The 24,402-nt window shown below is 36.1% G+C and overlaps 1 protein-coding gene across 6 annotated transcripts in view; it reads right to left on the reverse strand.

The window, feature by feature from the left end:
- Positions 1-962: 962 nt before the first annotated feature.
- Positions 963-24,402, reverse strand: part of LOC117230611 (protein phosphatase PP2A 55 kDa regulatory subunit) — a 44,879-nt gene continuing 21,439 nt past the window's right edge. The window contains exons 1-10 of one of the 6 annotated variants that reach the window (XM_033488220.1): positions 14,694-14,885; positions 12,169-12,481; positions 7,306-7,371; positions 6,982-7,079; positions 6,320-6,598; positions 5,901-6,078; positions 5,438-5,772; positions 5,154-5,369; positions 4,880-5,047; positions 963-4,785 (exon numbers count right to left, since the gene is read on the reverse strand). In XM_033488220.1, the coding sequence (XP_033344111.1) occupies positions 4,895-5,047; positions 5,154-5,369; positions 5,438-5,772; positions 5,901-6,078; positions 6,320-6,598; positions 6,982-7,079; positions 7,306-7,371; positions 12,169-12,253 (1,410 nt within the window). In that variant the 5' untranslated portion in view covers positions 12,254-12,481; positions 14,694-14,885 and the 3' untranslated portion in view covers positions 963-4,785; positions 4,880-4,894. The other 5 variants (XM_033488221.1, XM_033488218.1, XM_033488223.1 and 2 more) reach the window with 5 other exon arrangements.

Consider the following 24,402-nt stretch of genomic DNA (forward strand, 5'->3'; position numbering starts at 1 on the left):
AAAGAAGGGGAGGAGCAGGAATGAAGAGATTAAAATCAAATTTCAATTGATTCTGGAAGCATACTGATCTCGGATGAAAATAATGGGAATACATTTCTAGCAACATCGAATATATTTCTCTCAGGCATTATATACTGTCTCACCATGTAAAACTCATCCTTCCTGAAAAAGAAAAAAGAAAAAAGAATACAATAAGAATATCGCGAGAAAATACTAGACTTAAAAGAAAGTTTAAAAATTTATACCATAACACTAAGATTAAAATTTTTAGTTTTGTATTTTTTCATGTACACACCTGATATATTCGATGTTTAAATGCATATATCATTTCTTCCCGAAATAAGATAAATAAATGATTATATCTTTGATCTCCCTCTGTCTCTATACAGGCATGCAACGACACATACGTGCAGAGTACAGAATATTCATACTGTCATCCGTTCAAAACTAGCTACCATGTAACTTATCTATATCTCGGCGCAATGTTCATTCATTTCTTTGAATTAGTCGAATCTTAATGCGCTTGCATATACTACCGTAATGCTACATTCTAAAACAAAATGTCTTTTTTCATTTGTGATCTCTTCTTATAAATCCGCGTCTTCTTCGTCTCTTCTTTACTACGACACCGTTCTAATCACTTACGATAAATCTCATTGACAATGTTTGCGCTCGCAGCATTTAATTCAATTCTACTTCCTTTTATTGTTCCTTTCTCTTTTTTTTCTGCAAACAAATCAATCGCTATCTCGAATTTGAACTGCCACTCGCTTTTAGTAACGCTGGGCATTTTTTGAGGCACATTATACAGTACAAAATAAACTCGACGATCTCAAAGATATTTGAATATTGGTGATGGGTAATCGAACATTTTTGAGATCCGTCCGAGCATTTTTTTCAGAAGCAATTACGATCAGGTTGAATGGTATAGAGTCAAAATCAGGAGTGAAAATTATTGTTACTCGATTTCGACGTAGTTTTGCTCATTATTCTCATTTATGCTTTACATCATTCTTCTCAAGACTACCTAATATATATGCCTTACGCTTTCTTTCAATTACATCTTCATTCCATGATCTTTTACATTTTTTTCATAGCGTAAATTTCTCGTAAAAATCTGTACCGTGCAAACAGACGTTAAGTAATTTTGAATCCCGAAAAGAATTCGACCGTATTATCCGCAATTTCGCCCGCTGAAAGGATGATGAAGTGTACAATGTAAGATAAACAGTAAAAATGACAGTATTCTTTACGCATAACATTCTATGGCACGATTCTTCTTAACTCGACAATGGATACCATAATCGTTCTTTTTACCTAATTGCGTGCATTAGCGAGAAGAAATAAATTATGGAATTAATAACCGGGGAAAGTATATTTCACGCGACAAGTTACATATAGTTGATCGACGTTACGAAAAACTTTATAGAAACCAACATTGAAACATTGCGAGTCCCGCTATTGTAGTTTCGCTTCATCGTACCTCACGCAAGACAGGTAAAAAGACTTTTACGTATTCGCTATAAAAACGCTAAGTATGGACTAATAATACATGGTTACTTTAATAAAAATAGAGCTTCAACATTCGGCTAGTAATACAATGACGTTTATTATATCACAACGAGACAGGTCCTGCGTGCCAAAATTCTACTCTGCTCAGTGTACTTCTTTTTAACTTCCTTTACGTCAATTCAGATTGTCCGATGCACGGATGCAGCGATGATACGACCAGTTGTAAGGCATGTTTTTAAATATTTAAAATGTCTTTCTCGAAGGGATCCATACATACGAGACCTAAATCTCATCTCCTCGCATCAAGCAAGCGGATACAAATTGCATTTCCTTTTAAATTAATTTTATACCTAAGTTAGTTTCAATCAATGGGATCCATTATTGTTTTTTCATAGTTTATTGTATTTCATTAGTCTCATATTCATTGATCCCGTTAGCAATTGGATTTTACGAAGATCAAAAGATCTAACGGGAGCCCCGGGCTCTTCGTTGCATACTTCCAGTGTTTCGGAATATAACGGTTTTTCCGTAAAATTATTTACTGCGCGAACAAGTATGGTTCTATTCCGGTATCTCAATACGATCGTTTAATTCGCAATCAATTTTACATCATCATGCTATCTAGCTAACCGAACAGATCAAGTCGTCATCACCGTGACTAAACCTGCATAACAGTTAACAAAACAAACAAGTTACGCAGAGTCCCTATAATAATATCAATAATAATAATAATAATAATAATAATAACTATAATTATAATAATAATAGCAGTAATAATATTAATATTACTTAATTGTAAAAATACGTCTACGTTTTGTTCGAGTATAGAACGAATTTCACGGTTCCATCGCGTATTACTTTTGAAAACAAATTATGATTACAACTTATCGATTATAATTTTGCATTTTTTTATTCGTGCGTCTTTTCACCTCCTATCTCTGTGAGTACACAATTGCCTAAATATCGCGTTACAAAGATACTGAGTAATAATCCTTGATTGGTACACAGTTATTACGTTTCATGCATTGTGTCTGCACGTGATTATTTGAAGATGGTTTTTCTTTTTTTTCTCTCTCGTTAACATGGGAGTAACACAACTAAATTTCTTAAGCTATACCATATCAAATGCATTTTTTGCCATCTCTTTTTTAATAAGATAAGTTGTATGAAAGTTATGTTGCAAGAAACGTAATAATATGCAATATTTCTTTTTTTAATTAAGTTGAACTTTGAAGTCTAACTCAGAAAATAGCTAATCAAGAATTTCCAGTACCTAAAACTTAATGCTTAAATATTACATCATTTGAATAAGAATGTGATTAGTTTAAACCATTCAAAGCGCTTAATTTAAAATAGTTTTTTTTATATCACGCGTGTCTATTTTTGGCCATATAGCAGATCTTTCGGAGAATTAAATAAAAATTAAGGACGATTCACGTGTTAAAGCGAATCTCCTGTAATCATTTCCGCACAGCGATCATATATTTGTTTTTTTTTTTTTTTTATAAAACTATATGATTGCTTATATGGTTAGGAAACCTCGAAAGTCGTTTATTTGCCTATGACTCAAGAATTGTTATTTATACACGTGAAAATTGCTAGTTCTAATTCTCAATCATGTACAATTTAAGTCACCAATATAAGGTATGTCTCGTTAAAGACAATTTTCGCTATCGAATTTTTTCCATTGATAAAAAAGTTTCAATTTTATTCACCTTGATCGCAATCGATAATCCGCGCGTATGTTTCAATCACGCGTGGTTTCGTTCAAATTTCGTCTCTATAAATTCCACAATGTTGACGTTATATTCCGCTAATATATTTTACTCAGCACATATTTAATTTATACATATAAACTCTGCAAGCGCAGCTTACCATCGTCAAATGCACTTTTTAGTTTTATTTTAATTCGTGTAGGAAATCGCTGCTTATATGTGTAAGAGTATAAGTGTTAATAAGTTGTCAATAAGAAATATTAGAAAACCTGTATTCCACTTACAGTTATCGTAAGTTCCTTATACTTCTTGACTGAGTCCTTTCTTTTTCTTATTATTAGAAAGCGGCAACTGACGAATGGTGCTTTACACTCATACTCTTTACTGTTTAAAGTATGCAATGCATTGATGTTCATTTTTCTTCAAAGTTTCACTGAAAGGTGAATTTGTCTTGTCTTCTCATATTTTGACTCGTATCGGCGAATATTTGTTTTTTTAACATGCCATGATAAGGGTATTTGATAATATATTTTATTTAGGAAATAAAGACACGAGGATATAGGCCTATTATTTAATATTATCTTTTACTAAGTTATGTATGACAACAAACGACTAATTGAAATAATTGAAAGCTCGGCTTTCTTCTTAATGGTAACTGCTGGTATATTTTAAATGCAATTGTTAATAGTTATCAAAATATTTTTACTCTAAAATCAGCAACGAATTTGATATATAAAGGATATAGTTTTCGACACAGAAAAATTTAATTTTGAAAATGAGCTATCTACCGAAAACACAAAATTGTACTACGCGAGAAGTTATGAAAAAGAATACTGGATTGAGAATAAAATAGTAACGAGCTACACATTAATCTCACATCTCTTGGCACATATAATCATCTCTACTTTTAATTTTGCATGTCTAGGCATTTTGGTTGGCAAATAATTTATTAAGCAAAGGTATTATATGCTACACACATGTACCGAGAACACAATTATCGCATCTAGCGACTTTTAATTCTATGCAGTTGATCCTACTAATGCAGTTTCTTTTACAGATACCATTCCATACGTAGAAAAATCACCTATATTAAAAAGCACTTTAAATTGTACGGTATCAAAATTTCTATTATACAAGCGAACTGAATATATTAATCTTCTATTAAAATATTTAAATAATAACCGCCAACACGAGTCTCTTGATTGATTGAACTGTACATTTTTCTTTGTCAATGGGCAATGATTCCACGTGCATTTTATTTGAACTAGCGGAATTCAATAAATTGGAGAGCTATGCATATGTCTTTGCTTGCATGCATTTATATACATATATACGCGCGACAAGGTGTTACGTGCAATTCTGTATGTCTTTGTGTGTATACATAGTGTGTATGAATATGTGAGCTGTGTGGACGGCGCTACGTACACCACTTTTCGGTCAGTCAACCATTGACATATTAATAGTTGACTTTCGTCAGTATAATTCAGGCATCCCTTGTTCCATTGGGATTTTTCAGTTGAACGTGCCTTGCTCACGTCAATATGTACCGCTGAATGATCTGAAAAAATGGAAAGCAATTTTTCTTATTATTGTGAATAAAATTTATATTCCTGTTTGTATTTATAATTTGATACAACGTTGAATAGACATACCTGCATACAGATGTGCTAGAGTTTGTCTTGAAATAGGAAGAGATTATTCGTAGCAGCAACAGCTACTACATTTTCAGATGGATGCCAAGCAGTATGTAGTATCTTTTTATTGAAATCAAGGCAGTCCACGCTAATTTCATCCTTTTTACGTTTACCACCAGTACAAACCTTTAAGCAAATAATATATATTATGGACAATACAATAGTATACAATGCAATACAATAGTAATAGTTTATTAAATATTTTATATAGTTTTTGAAAATTTACACTTACTTTACGTGGTTTTAGAAGTGTTTTTGGTTTGGCAATGTCACGTGCTGCTTCCAATGTGAGATCACGTTTAGTTGTACGATCGAATACTCTGAAGAAATTATTGTATGAACCCGTCATAATAGCAGAATCATTACCACTCCAACAACACTCGAATTTGTCAAAGATACAATCATTCTCATATAATGAACATAACTTTGATCTTAGGTATTCATGTACCTATAATAATATAATCAATTAATATTTTGTAGATGTATGAAAATTGTATTATGACTTTTGTTACATACAGGGTAACATTCAATGGGTTTTGTTTCCATTTGCAAATCCCACACTTTCACACTGAGGTAGTCTCTACTGATCATATATCTTCCTGAATTACTAAGTTTCACATCACTTATACTCGAAATTATTTCGGAGAAGAAACTTCTGTTTGTTGGATCTTCTGGTTCTTCAAAGAGCTTACTATGTTGGTCACAAAGCGCAGCAGATCTCATGTCACAGAGTCTAATTGTTCCTTTGCTACTACTATAAACCAAGACGTTACATTCTGCTGGGTGAAATTCCGCGGCAGTTATTACTTCTGTTAGTTCCTCCATATTAGTTGGCTTAATGTCTACTATATCTGTGTATCATTGTTAAGAAAACGATATACTTCATTATAATAAATTTATATCCAAGATGTATAAATATAATTCAGAATTTGTAAACCAAAAATAAAATAAATATTAAATGACATAGAAAAAAGGATACTAAAACTCTGGTCTGTGATTTCAAGGTGCCAAAGGTTAATTCTAAGATCATCAGCACTGAGGTATGTTTCCTGATCACTGTTAACACTTATACTGTTTATATGATAGGTGTGCGCATTGGCAAATATTCTCCTTGGGGATGCTTCTACCATCAACTCCATTGGTTTTATAGTTGGTACCTAGGTCAAAATACATAAGTATTCAATATGTGATAATCAAAATGCACAAGCCTCATAATGTTATGTGCATATTTGAACTCCTTGACCTTCACTTGAAAATATTTTTGTTAGAAACACAATAGTATAGGGAAAATTATATTTATATAGTTAGAAGTTAGAAAGAAAAACTGTAGAGTTTTAGAATTTACCACATTATATGTATAATATCACAATAATCTCAATAAAACTCATCAATACTCACCCTCAAGGAAGTGATACAAGCGGGGTCACGAATTGTACCATTTTCTTCTTTTGTATTATAGCCTTCTACTCTTTTATCTCGTTCACTGACTTTCCACAATTTAATTGTTTTATCATTTGTGGAAAGTAGAAAATGTGCTGGATTTTTTCTTTTTAACCACCTAATTTTGTTAATTTTTTCCTCTATCTCTAATGATTTCAGGTAATCGAATTCAGGTTCGTGACTTTGAAAGGTGCTGTATACATTGTATTCACCTCTTCGGGGTATACTGTTTTTACTCTAAATAAAGATACAATGTTCTAATTATCTTATGGCCTTAAAAAATATCCTAAATATTTTTTATTTTTTTCTATCAATTTTCTAAATCGTTCTTCTTTCTACAGACAATGAAACTATTTAAAAAATTTCATAAAACATAAATAAAGTATTCGAGATATTTATTCCTCTCAGTATGTTCAATGATTATCTTTAGAAATTTTCTAAAGATAGAAAAATGTAACATATTGTACAGAACAATCTGGCAATAATCCAACACTAACACATAAATATAATTTTTATTTAAAGGACAAATCTCTCTTTATTGAAATGTTAAAAATTTTATAGCACATAAGAATTCTATAAATATAAAAAATTCATATTATTACAAATATACTTCAACTTACGACAGGATCCCTCTGAAAAATAACCACCCGACCACCTTTATCTCCTGTTGCAAGAAGATCGCCATCATGGTTAAATTCAACACATGAGATTATATCAGCTAGAACAGAACACAATACAAATAACTACAATAAAGTGTTCTGGAACATTGAGAAAATATTTATTTAGAAGTAATTTTAAAAAGAAAAGAAGAGATGGATGAAAGAAGAAAAAGAATACATCACAATACTTTATTACTAAATTAACATACTTGTGCAATCACTGAATGAAAATTGATGAGATAATATACGCACATAATATATGTGCAACTTCTATTTAGAACTTACCTTCAGTAACATCGTCTTCTAATGTTCCTTTCACCTGTGAAAAACACCACTGTATGTCACCATTACCTAAAACAACATTAAAGAAGTTAAGTCGTTATACAAAAATTTACTTGAAAACAGAAGTGTAACAATAAAATTATCAAGTATACAATGCAAAATTCCGATTTTCAATACACCATAATGTATTCATTGTTGAACACGTAATACATATATAAAAAAATGTATTACAAAATAGATAAAAATCCCATAATGCTTATCGTTTGAATTACATCATGCGTTTCGAGCGTAGAACAGGTAGATGCACAGTGGTAAAAAGACGCGTAGAGATATATATTCTACAAACGTCCGCGGCTTTTTCTTTCACTTACGATACGCACGAGATTTGATCGAATTATCGGGTAAAAGCAAGAAAAGTGGAGCAAATCGATAAGGATATCGGGGATAAGGAAAGAGAAAGGAATCTAAGAAAAAATAACACCGAGAAGGTTGTGACTGTGAAACGTGATAAAATAAACGTGGAGGGACATGACTGAAGCGATAGCGTGTGTAGGTAAGGTGAAAAAGATAAGTCATAATGAAAAGAGACGACAAACGAGAAAATATGCGCAAGTAAAGTGAATAAAGGAGAAGCAAGAAAAAAATGAAAGAAAAGTCGAGGGGAAAAAGGTAAAAGTAATCCTACTTGAAGTTTCGGCGCAATCCATCGTGCTTCTAGGCAGTCGCCACCGCCGCCGCCGCTGCCGTCGCCGGCGACGGGCGCATTTGGCCCCGCGCACAGCAAGTATCCAGAGAGTGGGTACGGGTGATTATATTTGAGGATGCGGAATTGACGAAGAAGAACGTTGCGTGCACTGCGAGCGCTGCGGATATACCCGTGAACCCGTGATAGTATCTGGGTCAAGGTTCAGGTTGCCGCGGCGCGGCGAGGCGGCCAGCAGGAGCGACGCACTGTTCGGTTCACGACGTGTCGTAGAAATACAGAGCGACCACGCATAGTAAACCGGTGCTCACGACGCCTTACTTACCGGCCATCTCGCAATTAGAGACACTACGCGACCAGAGAGAGGTTCGCACGCGAGCTCACTCCCGGTGCGAGGTCCAATACCGCCTACTCGACCAGAGATACGCGCGCGCGGCGCGCCACGCCGGCGATCAGGAAACAGGAAACCTTCACGATTGTTTACCACACTCTGCCCAACCCTTTTACCCTGTCACATATTCGTCCTTACTAATCCGTCACTAATATGAATCCGATCACTACCTTTCAATGGCGGAATTCACGAACGCATAACCGCACAACACTACTATGGCGTGACGTCACACCACAGTCAGGTTTCGCTATTCCGACAGTAATCGCCATCTTGATTGCGAAAACCGACAGCACGCGAACCACTACGAAAACCACCGAACGCCGCCGATCTAACAGCGCCATCTGTGTCGCGCAAAATTTAAATTAAGTTTTGTAAATTCCCTTAAAGATTCACTTTTCCAATAATAATCAAAGTTCACTCGGGAATTACATGATAAGTTACAGTTTGTTGATCTTGATACCAATTTGTAGCTGAAATACTAAATAATACTTTAATATTACATATTTGAAAAGGGAACAAATCGTAAATTTCTTAAAAATAGAAGATGAAACCAGGAAGCTTAACTAATTTTATGATAATCGATATTCTTTAAATAATCCGGAGGATGGTAAAAATTTATGTTTAATCCCAAGATTAAAATGGGATTAATTGACAATGTATTTTAAATTTGAAAATTGCTGTCCTACAAAAGACAAAAGATATGACTTATCATGTTTTTCCCCTATGTTCTTTAATTTTAAGGGGCTCATAACAAAAATGTTATGTCCTCGTCCATGTTTGTCTTTCTCTAGAAAATGAAATAATGTTCTAATATCTTTGGATCAATACATTCAATTTTTGTTAACAAAATATTCATCGTATTATATAATTACCGTAGGTTTATTTGTAATTGTATCGTAAAACTGGATTTAATTAAGGCATAAAATTGTGAAATTTTGATAAAGATTGTTTTTATAAAATAAAGAGGAACTACTAATCGATATCGACGATGACGTTAAGAAAAAATTACCTAGAAGTTTTGATAGTTTCTCATGCACTTCTTCCACAGAGAAAAACATAGGTACAGCCCTGGATAAATGTGCAAAATTCCTGGCTGAGCGAATATCTGACATCGACCAGTCCATTTTTAGCAAAGGCAGAATAAGCTTCTATATAGAAAGATTTCCTTGCTACTTTTCGATTTCACTAATAAAAACTCGGAGAACTTGAAACACTCGGGTCATACGCTTTCAAAGTCGAGGCGCGTCATACATTTTCAATGCGTTCCAAAGCACAGAATCGATTACAATTTACTTTAGTAGATCTCTTCGATACATTCTCGATATGGGTCTAACATCCGTCCTGGTTTGAATATTAATACTTTTCTTTCCAGCAGTAGATCGTTCGTCAACCATTTCAAATTTAATATTTTACATTGGAAGCACGATAAGTGTTCTCTTTCTTCTTGCTCGTTAATTTAAAATTGATCATTTCACTAAAAAAATATAAATAGTGTTTGGCAAATATTAATCGCAGGGCCAATGACGTTAGTTTTCCCGCCACATTCTAAATTTACGAACTAAATTCGTATAAAGTAGTATGTTTTTCACTTTGCTCACAGAAATTTGTAATTCAAAGTGAAGATTGTGGCAGCGCAGACGAGCAAGAGGAAACTTTGGGCGTAGTTTCGAACCGGTACTTCAAAGTAAAGAATTGAAATTCAAATCACAACGTATTTGCCACAAGAGGAGCTGTACGATGAATTTTTATTTAAAAAATTCAACTATACGATCAATGATCGAACGTGTAAAAACTAAGAGCACACGAATTATTTTCTCATTCACTGTGTCAATAAACGAACGATTTTTATATTATCCGTTGGTTCGAACAATTAACCGAGGCTCGAATAGATTAAACAAATAAGCGTTTCGTACGGCGCAAACGTTTGCAAGTGAAACGACTGTCTCGAACTGGTACGAAAGTGTATAAGCTCGTACGACACACGAAACTCTCGTTGTCGAACGTGTTAGGGGGAGGATGTTAATGAATCTGTAATGAACTCTAACAAGCGTGTAGAGCCGGTGCAACGTTTACCTGGACGAGATATTTGCTATGAATCAAGCGTAAGTGTGTTTTCGAAAAAGTAGACATCACGTGTTCTCGTGAAACGAAACTTTTTTAATATCCTATAAAAGTATCGCTTTAATTAACGACTGAAACCGATTTGTAATAATAACAGTTGTATAATAATTCGACTCAAAATTATTCCATTTAAAAAAAGTAACTGAAATTATCAAAAAATGATTAAATTTTAACACAAAATAACATTTTTCCCCTGTATTATTCCTAAAGTTAAAACAATATAGCGGTCGAAGTGATTCGTTATTTCTAATCGTTATTTTTTATCCTTGTTTGAAATAAAATTTGTTCAAGCCTGGCAGACACTCATTGTTCTTACGAAATTTATAAGCTTCGATTGTGCGATAAGTTCACGCTCGAATGCGTTGAGGATCCGCTCGAATTCAGTATAGATCGTTCGACCTTTTAGAGGACGTATTATATATACGAATTTTTTCCACATCTATGGAAAATCGATCGAATCGCGTGTGTGACCAACAATATTCAAAATTCATTCACTCTTTTGATTTTCCCCAAACCAGAGTGTTGCACCAACGACCAGTTCAACGTGCTGTTTTCAAAAACCGTAACTGTAGATATTAGTTACAAATATTCGTTCTACTCACCATTATAAAAGGATTCGTCACACCTCAAGATGTTCTCGATGCTTCGCATCGCTTCTTCGACCAAGATTCTTTTGAAATCGATACTATACTGTCCGACAATGATATGATTTCGCAAATTCATTTTCGTTGATGATCCTTGCAAACCGTTTTCTCGAACGATATTCATCATACTGTTATTGTCAGGTGACATCGAGTTTACTAACTGACCGCTAAATGTAAACTGTGCTCGAAACGGTTCACATCGATACACTTGTATACGGAAAACAATTATCGACGACTGAACACCCATAACAATCGTATTACCAAAGGCATTCGACGAGTTTTCTTGAAAAAGAGTCCGCAAGACAAACTTGCTGTATTGAATAAACTGCGTGTTAGAAAAGCTTCTTAGTTCTAATTTTTTCGATGTTAATCACCTGCTTGAATTTATAATTGAAACATTAAGAGTAAATATGGACTCAGCGAAGTAACTGATTTAACCGAGTAACTGATTATCAAAAATAGGCACGAGCACAAGATATTCAGTGCAACGACTGATTTCCCCATGATATCTGAATTTGATCTGGAAAAAATGAATTTCACCATTTTCGTTTGATTAATAGAGCTTGTTGGAATACATTAATCCAATAAACTCACGCGTAGAAAAAATCTGGCTTACTCCACTTTTACTCTCAATGTTTCGATTATAACGAACCGTATAGTATCTTGTTCTTATCCATTCTACTTATCTCTGTAAAAATTAACGAGCTCTAAATACCAAGAAATACAATTACGATCGCGACTTATATGCACGCGTCTAGGAAACGCATCTATTTATTTCGAAATATTTCAATAAATTTCAAAATCCTAATTAAACGTCGTGACGGGAAAATTTGTTTCCCCACTCTGCTCTACCCCTATCTCTGCTCGAACAGAAATTACTATTCCCAGCCATCACACAAACATTTTAAGGCTCGGAGAGTTAATAATGCGCGGTATTGAAGAGAAGAAAGGGAAGAAGGGCGGATGATGCAGGAGAAAAATAAAGAACGAAAAAAGATAGAACTCACCGACTCTCTTGTTCACAGCGGTATTGATCATGGAGCCAAGCTTGGTGAGGCTAGACTGCCTCATGATGTTGGAGGGGCTCTTCATCCGTTTTGACGGTGGTACCGGAAGCGGAGCGGTCTTGGACCTTGCCAGGATAGCACCGTTCCGGCAGTTTCCGTTTGGACTGGAGCCGGGGGGCCGCTGGGGCGGTGCCCCCCATAGACCCACCACCCCTGCGTGACGCGTGGTGATATTTCGCGAACGTCAACTCTTTTCCACCTGTTAACCACGCTATTATTTCGAATCTCAACCTCCACTTTGCCTCAGACGTCACTGGAACAATACAACGATCACGCGAACGATTACTTTTTCATGTAAATTTATATTATTAACGTTATTTATTAGATTAATCAGATTGGCGAATTTCAATCGCCAAGTTTCTATTCGCGCTATTGGAGATTGTCGGATTTATTTTTATTGAATCTTCGTTGTTTGTAAATTAGCAATACAATAGGAAACGAATGAACGCTGGTGGATGAGAAATAATGTGACGTATAATCCTAAAAAAATTACTTCGTTCGCTTTGCTTAGGGCAGATTGTTTCGCTTCATTCTTAACATTACAAATCCCAGTTTGTTATTACGAATCAGAAAAAATATAGAAAATGTATTCAAATAGCAGATACAATACAGAAGCTCATTGCACAAATAGAAGGTACAAAAACGATCTCTATGATCCGAGAATAGTAACGTAAAATAGTTGATTTTCTTCGGATTTCATAAAATTGTACCACTTGGATGGAAGAAGAAATAACAAAGAAAGAGTATATCGATCCAATTCTCGACATTCGTTTACGCAAGTGCAACGTAGATCCGATAAATTTCAATAACGTAAATCCATAAAAAAAAAAAGTTACGAGTGAAATGTAGCGTTAACTTTGTTCTCTAATAGGATTAATGAACCAACGAGCTGCACTTTGACTCTCTCGATGTATCTATCAGCGTGTTTCAACAATGTTTACTATCACTGATGGAAATTTTCTTTACGGCGTCGTGTAATACCAAGCAGCCGTAATATCTGTAGAACCCGGAAGAAGTTTATGTGAGCGTTCACATGGAGGCCGGTCTTTGTACGCGTCGGCTTTTAATCTCGATTTAAGTGGGATATCACGTTAGCGCGAGGGGCGCAAAACGAGAATGGCAGCGGGGCCAATTGAAAGACGCGTGCGTGAATGCGTCCTTCTTCCGTGTAGGTACACCCTTGAGAGAGTGCCGTCTGACGCGCAAATGCGTAAATATTATCAGAGGACCGGTGAAAAGAAAGAAAAGAAGGCAACAGGTAGCCGAACGTGGGTAAACTCATTTGAGCAGTGGCACGAGGGAGGCGCGAGCACGACTGCGCAAGGGTTGAAACGGTTCTTTGGCATAGCTCGTGGTTCGTGTCTCCGATTAGATTGAATTCTTCTTCTTCTTCTTACAGATCACGCTTGAGCACTTGCAATTTCATTTAATAATGATGTCATTTGCGACATTGACATCGACGCCAGATGTAGGCGCCAATAGAAGATGCAAAGAATGCGAATAAACAGGCACGTAATTTATGCGAAGATCTGAAACGCAAATGTGACCTTAACCGAAAGAACACGAGCGTAGGTACATCCTTGCTCGTAAGTATTGGAACACATATAGAAACTTGTGTAAATTTAAATTATTAAGAAATTTCTGACACGTGTAAAAATTATCTCATTCGAAACGTTGGACTATGAAGAATCTATGGTTTGAAATAACAGAATGAAAAATAATTTTAAACAGTTGAACATCCAAACACGTATTAGCACGTTTATAAAAACTTACTTAGACAGATTTGCCAAATCATTAAGAAGTAAGTTACGATCATCGGACTATGAAGCGCTGATATTTTGAGACGGTAGAATCAGAAATAGTTTCAAATATAAAATATCAAATGATTTCACTCGCAGACGAATAATTTGCTTATATAAATAAACCAATGCATAGATATTTCGTAGTAACATCCTCTAACCTTCGTGTTGTGCCGGTTGGATTACTGCTACACCGGTATCCTCCTCTATCAGCTTTCTACGTCACGCAGCCTATTAATTCGACGAAATCGACGAACGAGCCCCTCGCGCCGACCTGACGGCGGATGGAAATTGAAATTTGATTAACACCAGTGTCGCTTAACCTCGCGTCAAACTTGCACCGACCTCCGGACACTTCGATGACCGAGGATGCTACTGATCACTCGCTAATGCCAATAAAAGAAATGTAAGACAAAGCCGAATGTGACGAACAATACAAGTGTCTTTCATATAAACTACATCGTAATCCGATTATGTTCTACGAAGTTGCTATACTTGGCTATTGGTGTCAGTTATACTTGCGCACATATTTACCGTGTCTTAAGTTTGTACCACGAGTTTATTCATGTGGTTGTAGTATTTGCCGTGAGATAAAACCTTTAATTTGGAACGATGACGCGCGCGCACGCGTTTGTGTATGTGTTTGAGCATATTCGAAGGTAATACCTTTGTTTTTCACGAACGAATTCTTCGGTAATGAGGCAACCAATTGCACGATGCAACTAAACACTCGAAATACCATTCCACCTTGAGCTATTGAATTTTTTAGTTCTGACACAGAACTAAAATTTACACACGACGAGGATGACGTGTAAACGTAGAGCGAAGACACCTTTAATCCAGAAGTACTGTCTGTGTACTGGAACGAACGCGACAGAATTAATGTACCTACCTTCAGGAATGGAGCAAGGTTAAATCTTTACCGCTAATCGCTACTGCCGGTTAATCTTGCAATTTAAACGCGTTTAAGGTCATCGAGCTAATCTGCCAGTGGATCAGATTCTCAAACTAAATGATCTGCCCCTCAGTTTTCTACAATACTCCCCGTGATAACGTTCGTTTGAATGGGAAACGCAGAAAACTACCCCTAGCTTCATTGGGAACAGGTTGTCTAGCAGGGTACTGAATGAAAATTTAATAACTCGAAAGCGAAAAGAGATAAATTTAACCCTCCAATTTCCCAAGCCCAGGCTATAAATACCGTACAGAAAATTTAGTTAATTTCTGGCTTTATCGAGACGAAACAACAGGGTTCGAAATACATGTGAAAGTTAAGAATTCGGCGAGGAGGTTGCCTTAAAGTATACATACGATATCTTCCTTAGAATTTTTACTAAACATTTTTTACCATATTTCAATGCTTTAGCAAAAGAGTTTCAAACAATCGAATAATAAATAGCCAAAGACCGTATCGGCACTATGACGATTTAACACGCTGAATAAAATAATCCATGCTGTATGTATATGTAAAGTTGGTTTGTACCTTTCGATTAAAAAGAAAAAAAGAAAGCAAACGACGTTGAAAGCTACAAATGGTCCTAATTCGATGGCCAAGTACTGCATTTGATCTCGGTCCGACATTTTAAACAATTAAAACCAATTAGTGCTCGCCACTCTGTACACATTTAAAATGCAGAGAACAAAGAACAGAAGTCGTTGAATCCGCTTAACCCGACGCGAATTTTTTTTCGAACGCGCGACGACTTTTTAACATGGCTGAAAAAATCGTTTCACGACTATGGATCGGGAAGAGGATGAGCAAGAGGGGTGATCGCAGACGGGTGGTAGTTTGTTAAACCGGCGAAGTGTGCATGCCAGTGACAGAAGATCTCTGGCGTCTAGCCAGAGAATTTTCCGACTGCTTCTTAAGCTTGAAATTCATTCTTTTTGCGTAGGAAGTTCGTACTATGAGCACGCAACATTTCCCGAGTTCGAAATACTCGTTTATTGCGGTGATTTCTCGTAGATCCAACCCTGAGATCGTTATAACAACTTTTCAACGATATCCCGACGTTCAAATTTTTAATTGAGTTTTCTCAAAGACGTTGAACTCATCCTTTATGGGCGAACTTTATCCCAAGGGGATATTATGCTTATACGCTGACGATTCGAGGAAGAAATACCGTTGGAATTTTGCAAGTAGCTTGGCCGGAAGAGCAACGTGATTTTATTGCGACATGGAACACGAAATGAACGAACTTTTTGATAAAATTATTTAACGTTAAAGTAACAATGCTGATTCGTAATTTATTCAGGATCGAATTTTTTTTATCTACAAGAAATATTCTTTGTTGGTAATTAATAAGAGAAACGCACTTCTGGGTAGTTTTAGGTATACTTTTTATATGACAATTTACGTGCATTCTCTGAATCGTTCTTTGATGTTGATGAAAATCCTAGCTAAGCATTTTTCTGATCTTCAGTCACGTACCGTTCATCATGCAACTTTATCGCTCGGGTCATTCATCCCAGGTAATGCAAACATTTCATAAAATTGCAGTGGCGATTTAGGTAGATATAAAATTAAAAGTCACAGAAAATAGCTTTGTCTATATCACGCTTATGATACGAGAGCTGTTCTCTGATTTCATATTTCCCTGTTTTATTCAGCACTTTGTATTTACAAGTTAGCGCAAGCTCGAAGGAAAGTTAAAAAGTATAGGTCAAGTTCTTTAAATAAGAGCACTAGATCAACGACGATCTATTTTAGTATCCGAATTAAATGAATCGTTCAAAGAACACGCGAGAGAAGTCACTTTAATTAGACTCATTGCTCGCTCTGTGGAAATTGAAGGAACGATTCCCTCTTTACATTTGCTGTATTTGATAGGATTTAGTTTTCTCATACTATCCTATCGGAATATAAAAAGCCAGTTTGTGTAAAATTTTATCCTGGATGATACGACGATGTTGCACGCGTGTTTAAAAAATGTTACGACTCAAAATAATTTAGTCCTTTGTTTGAAAAGGAAACACGAAAGGGAGATTTCGAGGGTTAAGCGTGGAAAATTACGAAAACGATATTTAGCCATTGTTCCCTGACGCAATGAAAATTAAACGTATATATAATATTTTTGTAAGTTTCTAAATCTTTTAATATTTCTGCAAGCTAACTTTTCGTTCTTCTTGAAAAACTTGTCTGAGTCGTAACTCTTTCGAAATACTCGTGCGATATGATACCGTTGAAATAATGAAATTCTAAGGATATCGCGTTTAACCTCTAAGTATTAAACCATCTTTAGTTTCTTGTCCCTTGAACTCTTGATTAAAAACCCTCGGCAAAGAGAACGATGACAATAATGACGGCGGTGCGACGGATGAAAAGATGGAGACGGCCGACTATAAAGGTTTCCCTGCTTTACTTCTCGATTCATGTCGGTCTGAGACGGGCAGAGATCATTTTCGGGGCTTTTTCCCCTTTCAATTTTCCATTTTCTAATTGTCATTCTTATCGACTTGCTGACACCAGCTAATATTCCATGGATATTTATTAATGTCTCTGTTAATGGAACGACAAATCCAATTACCATTCGTCATTTTTCGAAATCAAAGCAACGAGCACAAAAGATATTCGAAGAGCCTGCGCGGATCACTCGAGCATGACAAAACGAATTCCTCTTTTTCACTGCTGGAAAGCAGACACGATCGATAATCGTGCATGTGGAGAGTTTAACCTTTCACTTGGCACCTTTAATTATTACACTGCGACGAGAGGTAATCCAGCTATCGTTAAACGTCTACTCGAGCTGATCGACACGTTGCCTCGTGCTTCTCAACTTCACAAACATCATCGTACGAGCATTGTTATTGCGTGTAATGGACACACAGCAAGTGGATTACTACATCTGCTTCTCATAGCTATAAAACATTCCAAAAAAGCTGCAATTTTTATACATTGTGGTTAATATGACAATGAACGAGTTTGATAATGATAATTTGATATTACTCATCACGAGATTTCAGAGATAATGCGGTCTCTTTCGGACGCCACGTTAACTTTGATTTATATCTTGGTTGCTAAGCAATGATACAAAGAAGAATAATTTGATATCGAAATTGATCGACGATTAATAATGCACGTGTATCGAAAAACAACTTATTCCTGTCTGTAGCAAAAAGGAACTAGGCTTGGGTTAGGTATAAAAAATATCAACCTTTCGAGCAAATTACACAGGGCCTTTCTGTACAATGATTTACTGGATAATAATATAGTTCGCGGATCGACAAATAAACTGGTAAGTCGTAAGTTGTCGATTTTCGCTACGTAAGTTTACTATTTCACTTTTACTGGCAATATTAGTCCAGGTGTTCAAATGCTTACTATGTATGTATGGTAATGTACGAGACAATGGTAATACATTTACTATCGTATAGTCTTTGTTTCCGAGAAAATCGCCATGCCTGTATCGACGAGGTTACCACATCGACATTATTATTCTTATCAGGCTGTTCATATACGTTCTCGCAGCCTTCAAAAGGGGCAAACTGAGAAAGCAAAGGCTACTAGTGGTATAATCTTTTCTCACGACCTACTGACTATCACGATAACTCGTACTTACGTGCCCGTGGCTCGCCAATAATTTTCACTTAGAAACCACATAGGAAGACCGCGACGAGTCAGATTTCTTATTTTTTACAGGCACGTCGTCAATTCTCTTCAAAATTTTCAAGATATTACTCGTCAGAATTTTAGTATGTCGAAGGTATTAAAATATTGCTTGTCTTGATAACTATAACGTTAATTTATCGAAACCAAAAAGAAATACGTTACTTCAACTAAACTGAACAGTTTTGGAATAAATAACGGATAGAAATTATGCCGATGGTCCAAGGACGTTACAGTATATTAGGCTTGTGTTTCACGGGCGAATGAATATCCACGATATTTACCTGGATAATCGATATTCGGATAATCGATGTTCTACTGTACTTAGTAGTTCTTCGAGTCAATTTTCGTTCCTCTTCTTAAGTGGAACGATCCAACGGATGAATCGTTCATGTTTCGTTTCATTTTCTATGACATTTAATACCAGGATCCATTCTATGGAGAATGCATTGGTTACGTTGCATCGGGGTGGAACATGCACATATTAAAAAATAACGAGAATAAAGTAGGAACCCCGAGGCCAACAGACACGAACGTTCTTCTGGAATAGTGGGTCAACGCTCAATGTTAAAGGGATCATAAAAGTGTACCAGTAGGCCATCCTGGTGAATCCTTAGTACGGATCGTGTGAGTTTTTGTAGGTTTTCAACAGGCACATACGATTTTATGCGTATCGCGGAAGTCGGTTGTTGCAGCTTCGATCGAATTGCAAATTCGAATAACAACGAAACAACTAAAGAATACGTTTCCTCTTTCAAAGTGTAACTTGAAAAAGATTCGAGCTACCAACGACTGAAGTATAGAAGTCGAAATCAAAGTGTAAAATATATAGAAAAATATATTACGCAAGAAGATAAAAATAAAGTTTTATCCATATATTGTATAAAAGTCGTTAAAACAAGAAATACCTTCAATGTATAAAATAATATACAATTAGTATACTATACTCGTTATTATTAACACTAGAACTACCACACCAATCAAATCGACAGTTTTTATAATTTTATTTTAAAATTCCTACTTCGTTATATTTTTTTTCCACAATGACGTAATGACTTTCGCAACGATAACTAAAAGAATAATATAACGAATTTTATTTTGTTTTTTATGTATTCAAACTGAAAATAATTTTGTATCGAGGCTACTTATACCAACACCAGTCAAAATGGCTGGTACTTGTCAAAGTGTAAAAGGGTCCTGCAATTTGTTTATCCTACCCCAATTAACCAGTTTCCTCGTTTTGTACAACTTGCCACACGTTTTTCAAATTTTTACTGCGTATCATTCGATATGACGATATCAGATATCAGGAAATTCCGGATCGATCGCTAGATCGCTAGATGCTAACACTAGAAATATCACACCAGTCGAAATGACATGGAATTACTTCTGTAAGAAAGTAATAAATCAATAAATATAAAAATGTTCTATTATTACGTATTTTTTAAAGACCAGTCATTTTCACTGCTTTTGATATAAATAGCTTCGTGTTAACTATCGGTAGTTCTACTGTTAAGGTATCATAGCGATGTGCGATGTATATCAAATTTAATCTTTTATAGCAAGACAGAAGTATTTTCTAAAGTTTGATAGAACTTTGATATTTATAAAGTTATACTACATACATTTTAACAAAGTTAAAGTTTATAAAGACATTGGACGTGCGAGAAAGTATTATCACGGATCATGAAAGCGTGATATACAACGGAGTGTGTAATCGCAGTTTCTTCGAGCATCGGAACGGTATCAAACGTGTTTTCGCGCCGTTTCGGCTTAAAGTTTCATTGTTTCTCACTCGTTAGTTCGCCGGTTGTCGTAACAGTTCGTAACAACCTCTTGTTACGCGACCAAGTTAAATTGAGAACGGATAAGAATATGCGAACGACTGGGATGGAGCGGGTTATTCAATTGATGGAAATCCACAGCAGGATGCGAGTATACGTTTTGCCATCGAGATCATTTAAAATGTGCGAGGGAAAGTCGTGCGGTACCTTCGAAGCTACTTCCATAAATAAATGCCACGATCGTATTAAATTGTATTGGATCGTTCAAGAAATTTTAATAATTCAAACTGCTCTGTTAAATCGATACTTGAAAAATATTTATCTTCGTATACTCCAAATCACTTTCATGAAATTCCGCATAATTCCATCCGCTCCAGTTCAAATTACAAAAACATTACGACAGAAAAATTCAGGATGGTCCAGCACGATTTTCCACTATGACAATGTTCCAAATACGCATTGACGTTTACCCATTAATAATCGCTTAAGCTAAGAAACAACCAAAAATTTGACCATCATCTTTGTACGGTCACGTTGCGATAAGCAAATTACCGTTTCTGCCGTCATCTATTGGTGTCAATTTACGACGGTTTGTAAATTCGACGAACGAGTTTACCGATTAATAAGCACCCATCGAAAACCCAGCCCATCTTTGTGTAACCCGATTTCAACTGCGTCGAAGGAAAGGAAAAATGCCAGCAAAGAAAACTCGCGAGTTCGAGTTAGTCGCGAAACGACCGAGACGTTTGTGTGGGTGGCTTTTATTTTTCGGCTGACGCTTGTAAATAGTTATAGCGAGCTTTTATACGTGTAATGTATACACACGGGGATGAGCTTCAGCGCTGTCAGCGAAGTAAGAGGCTCGACGCTGCTGCCAGTTGCTCTACAAGCAGGTGGCCTAGATAATTCGAGTGGTAGGTCTTGTACTACTGTACTTGAGTACTGTCTGCTACCGTTTCTGTAACCGTGGTATAAATATTCTGTAACCGGCCCAAAACTTTCATCGCAACGCCTTATTAATTCACGACTCATTTCTGTTTAAGTTCGCTAAATTTACTATCTGCCAATTCATCGTTCGCTAGGAGAACGCAAGCTGTCGTAACGTCAATTCCTATCAGAGGCAGGTCTTCACCGCGTACCCTCAATTAGCCCAGGGACCCACCATAAACTTAAACTTTTAATTTATTATTTTTGTGTTATCTGTTTATGGGTGGTCCTTGAAACAGCCCTTAGGTTGTTATACTTCCTTACTAATTACGGGGAAAGCAGGTAGTTGTTCCCATGAACAATATTACCTAGTAGCCACGTTGGTAGGAGGCTTTCTCCTCCTATCTTCATTTATTAACATAGTCTATAACCAATTGGCATCGTGGATCGTTACCCTCACTTTTCCTAACGGAAGGTGCGAACAGCGAATCCGCATTGTTAATTAAAGAGGACACACCCACACCGAGCTTTCCTCCGTAATGAGACGAGAACACCTAGGAAGAAATAGACAAAACCCTCGAACAGTGAACCTCTCCGATCAGTGTAAACCTGTGCTGTGCTAGAAAATAAAGACAGTAGTTGTGTTACGACTCAGCTATTTCATTTCGTCAACCTACCGTTAAGTTTACGTGACACTGTCAAGGACGACAAATCTTTACACGAAGTTAGAAGAAACGTTTATAGAGCTATGACAAGATTATATTCTTTTGAATTGTGGACATTTTTGTAAAATATTGCGTCTGATTTATATAGCGCACCAGCGAAAAATATTCTATTATTTCGATACACCTTTTGTATCTTCACAAAACAGTTACTTTATCTATTGTTAGCTTCTTATTGTTCAAGTTAATTTACTTATGTTATTCAATAGTATCGCGTTTACGTAACTTCGATGCATTTACTTCGCTGTCTCATCCAGAACTAGTTTAGATACAAATTCTTCCTCAAATTTTACCGATGCAAATGATTTAATTTATGTAAATGTAGCGGCACTCGACAGTAAACTTTCCAACGGTTTCTGTCCCGTGGCTCGCTACACAAAGACTCAACGCTCCGGACAAGATGATTGCCAGATGTCGATACATCCTTATAGAATAATTTGCAGCTAGACCAAGGACCCGCTATAAATCTTAGGATTTGTTTAGCTGAGATTCTCCAATAGGGACAAATAGTCTTTCTCTTAACAGTCCCTAAGTCTATCACCTACTACGGAAAGATACGAGAAATCTGCTTTTTCTCACGTACGATGCTTCCAGCTAGCAACTTTCTCTCAAGGGCAGTTAGCATCCTTTTCCAACTACCAACACAAAATTAGCCAATTAACAACGACGTCCATTTCCCTTACTTTCCGAACCAAGACTTTCCTCAATGAATCCGATGATCTCGCATCCTTAGACACACTCCATCATAATTTTCCTTTGCAGCATCATCGTGACGGAAAGTCAGTCGTTACATAGAGTCATTACACTACAGTCGTTACACAGGAGTCGTTACACAAGAGACGTTACAGTCGTCAGAATCGTTACGCATCGGTCCGAGTCAATAATTGATCCAAGTTCCTCGGCATCTTGAGCAATCATCGTCCGAACTTGTATCGCGCATCAAAATACATCGACCAGTAGTCGAACTTGTAATCGCGAATCGCGAACCACTAATAGTAATCGCGAGTTCTGTACGAAGTGTATACTATATCGTTGAATATCCTTAAGTGTTCTTTCCTATCACTATCACGACTTTCACCTGGGTAAGTTCACGAGAATGGGTAAATGAACGAATATATTCTTGATAATGATAAAAGAAAAGCATTCTACGCGCATATATGCATATGTGTCAAGCAATTAAAAGAGTTAAATACAAGTATTTCAATACAAGATTGGAATTCCATCTTGTGCAAACTAATGTACAAATACTGTGTACTTTGGAGACAGTAATAAAATAGTTACTACTATTGATATTCGCGATATTAAATATGCATAGGGATCACAAGTGAACTACATGCTATTTCAGTTGATTAAAAACTTGCCCGATTTATGTCTAAGGACAAGTTGATATTTTAAGCACCGATGGAGAGTACAGAACTGTGCACAGATTCGACAAAGCTCTAGAAGATTATACGATGGAAAATTATGCGTAACAGAGCTAGTATTTAACTGAATACGCAATAAATATTTAACCAAATTCAATTCTATTGTACTTTAGGTACTAAAATAGCATATAGAATAGAACATGTTTCTCGCGTAGCTCCGTAGATACTGTGCTGGATAATCCGCACGGTTTATACAGCGTGATATTTTATGTATAGAATGTGTGTGGTAATGGTCTTAAGTTGCTTGTAATTTGATACAATGGAAGCGGAAAAGTTGACGAAACTTTTAACGTAACAACGAAGTTGAACATACAGGTATCATTGTATGCCAGGCACTCGTTCACGCCGTCAACGAACTAATTGTAAGGAAATTAGTCTGCTGCCAATTACCGTACACGCTGCTGACCCAGTTACTTCAAGTGGTGTACGCAGGTACACAACTCACGTCGCACGACATGCATTAAATTAGCAAACAAAAAAAGACGACAAAAAAGGATAAAGAGAGAAAGCTTTTATCTTTCCGTTAAAGTAAAACTACTTGGTAATTTTGAAAAATTACCAGACTTTTTATTTGGAACCATAAAACTCTGCTACATCTTCCATTTTTCCTTCTTCTTTCCTCCTCTCCTTTACCCTGCTATTCTTTTCCTTTTGCTTCTTTTTCTCTTTGTTTGTTCATACTATGAAATAAATAATTATGAATATTAATGAATATTATGAAATTAATAAATTATGAATGAAGTAAATAATTATCAATCGAACGAAACAATCTTCACGAGGCGATAGAATGATCCTTATGAGAATCATCAGCTCCCTTTTCTTTCTTTCATTTTTACTCCTTCGTTTCCTCGCACGCTCTCCTATCTCTACTCCTTTTCTCCTCTTCTTTCACGGAAAGATATCCCGATAGAT

The sequence above is a fragment of the Bombus vosnesenskii genome, unplaced genomic scaffold (assembly GCF_011952255.1).
Source record: "Bombus vosnesenskii isolate JDL3184/JDL3185 unplaced genomic scaffold, Bvos_JDL3184-5_v1.1 scf7180000013267, whole genome shotgun sequence".
NCBI classification, from domain to species: Eukaryota; Metazoa; Arthropoda; class Insecta; order Hymenoptera; family Apidae; genus Bombus; species Bombus vosnesenskii.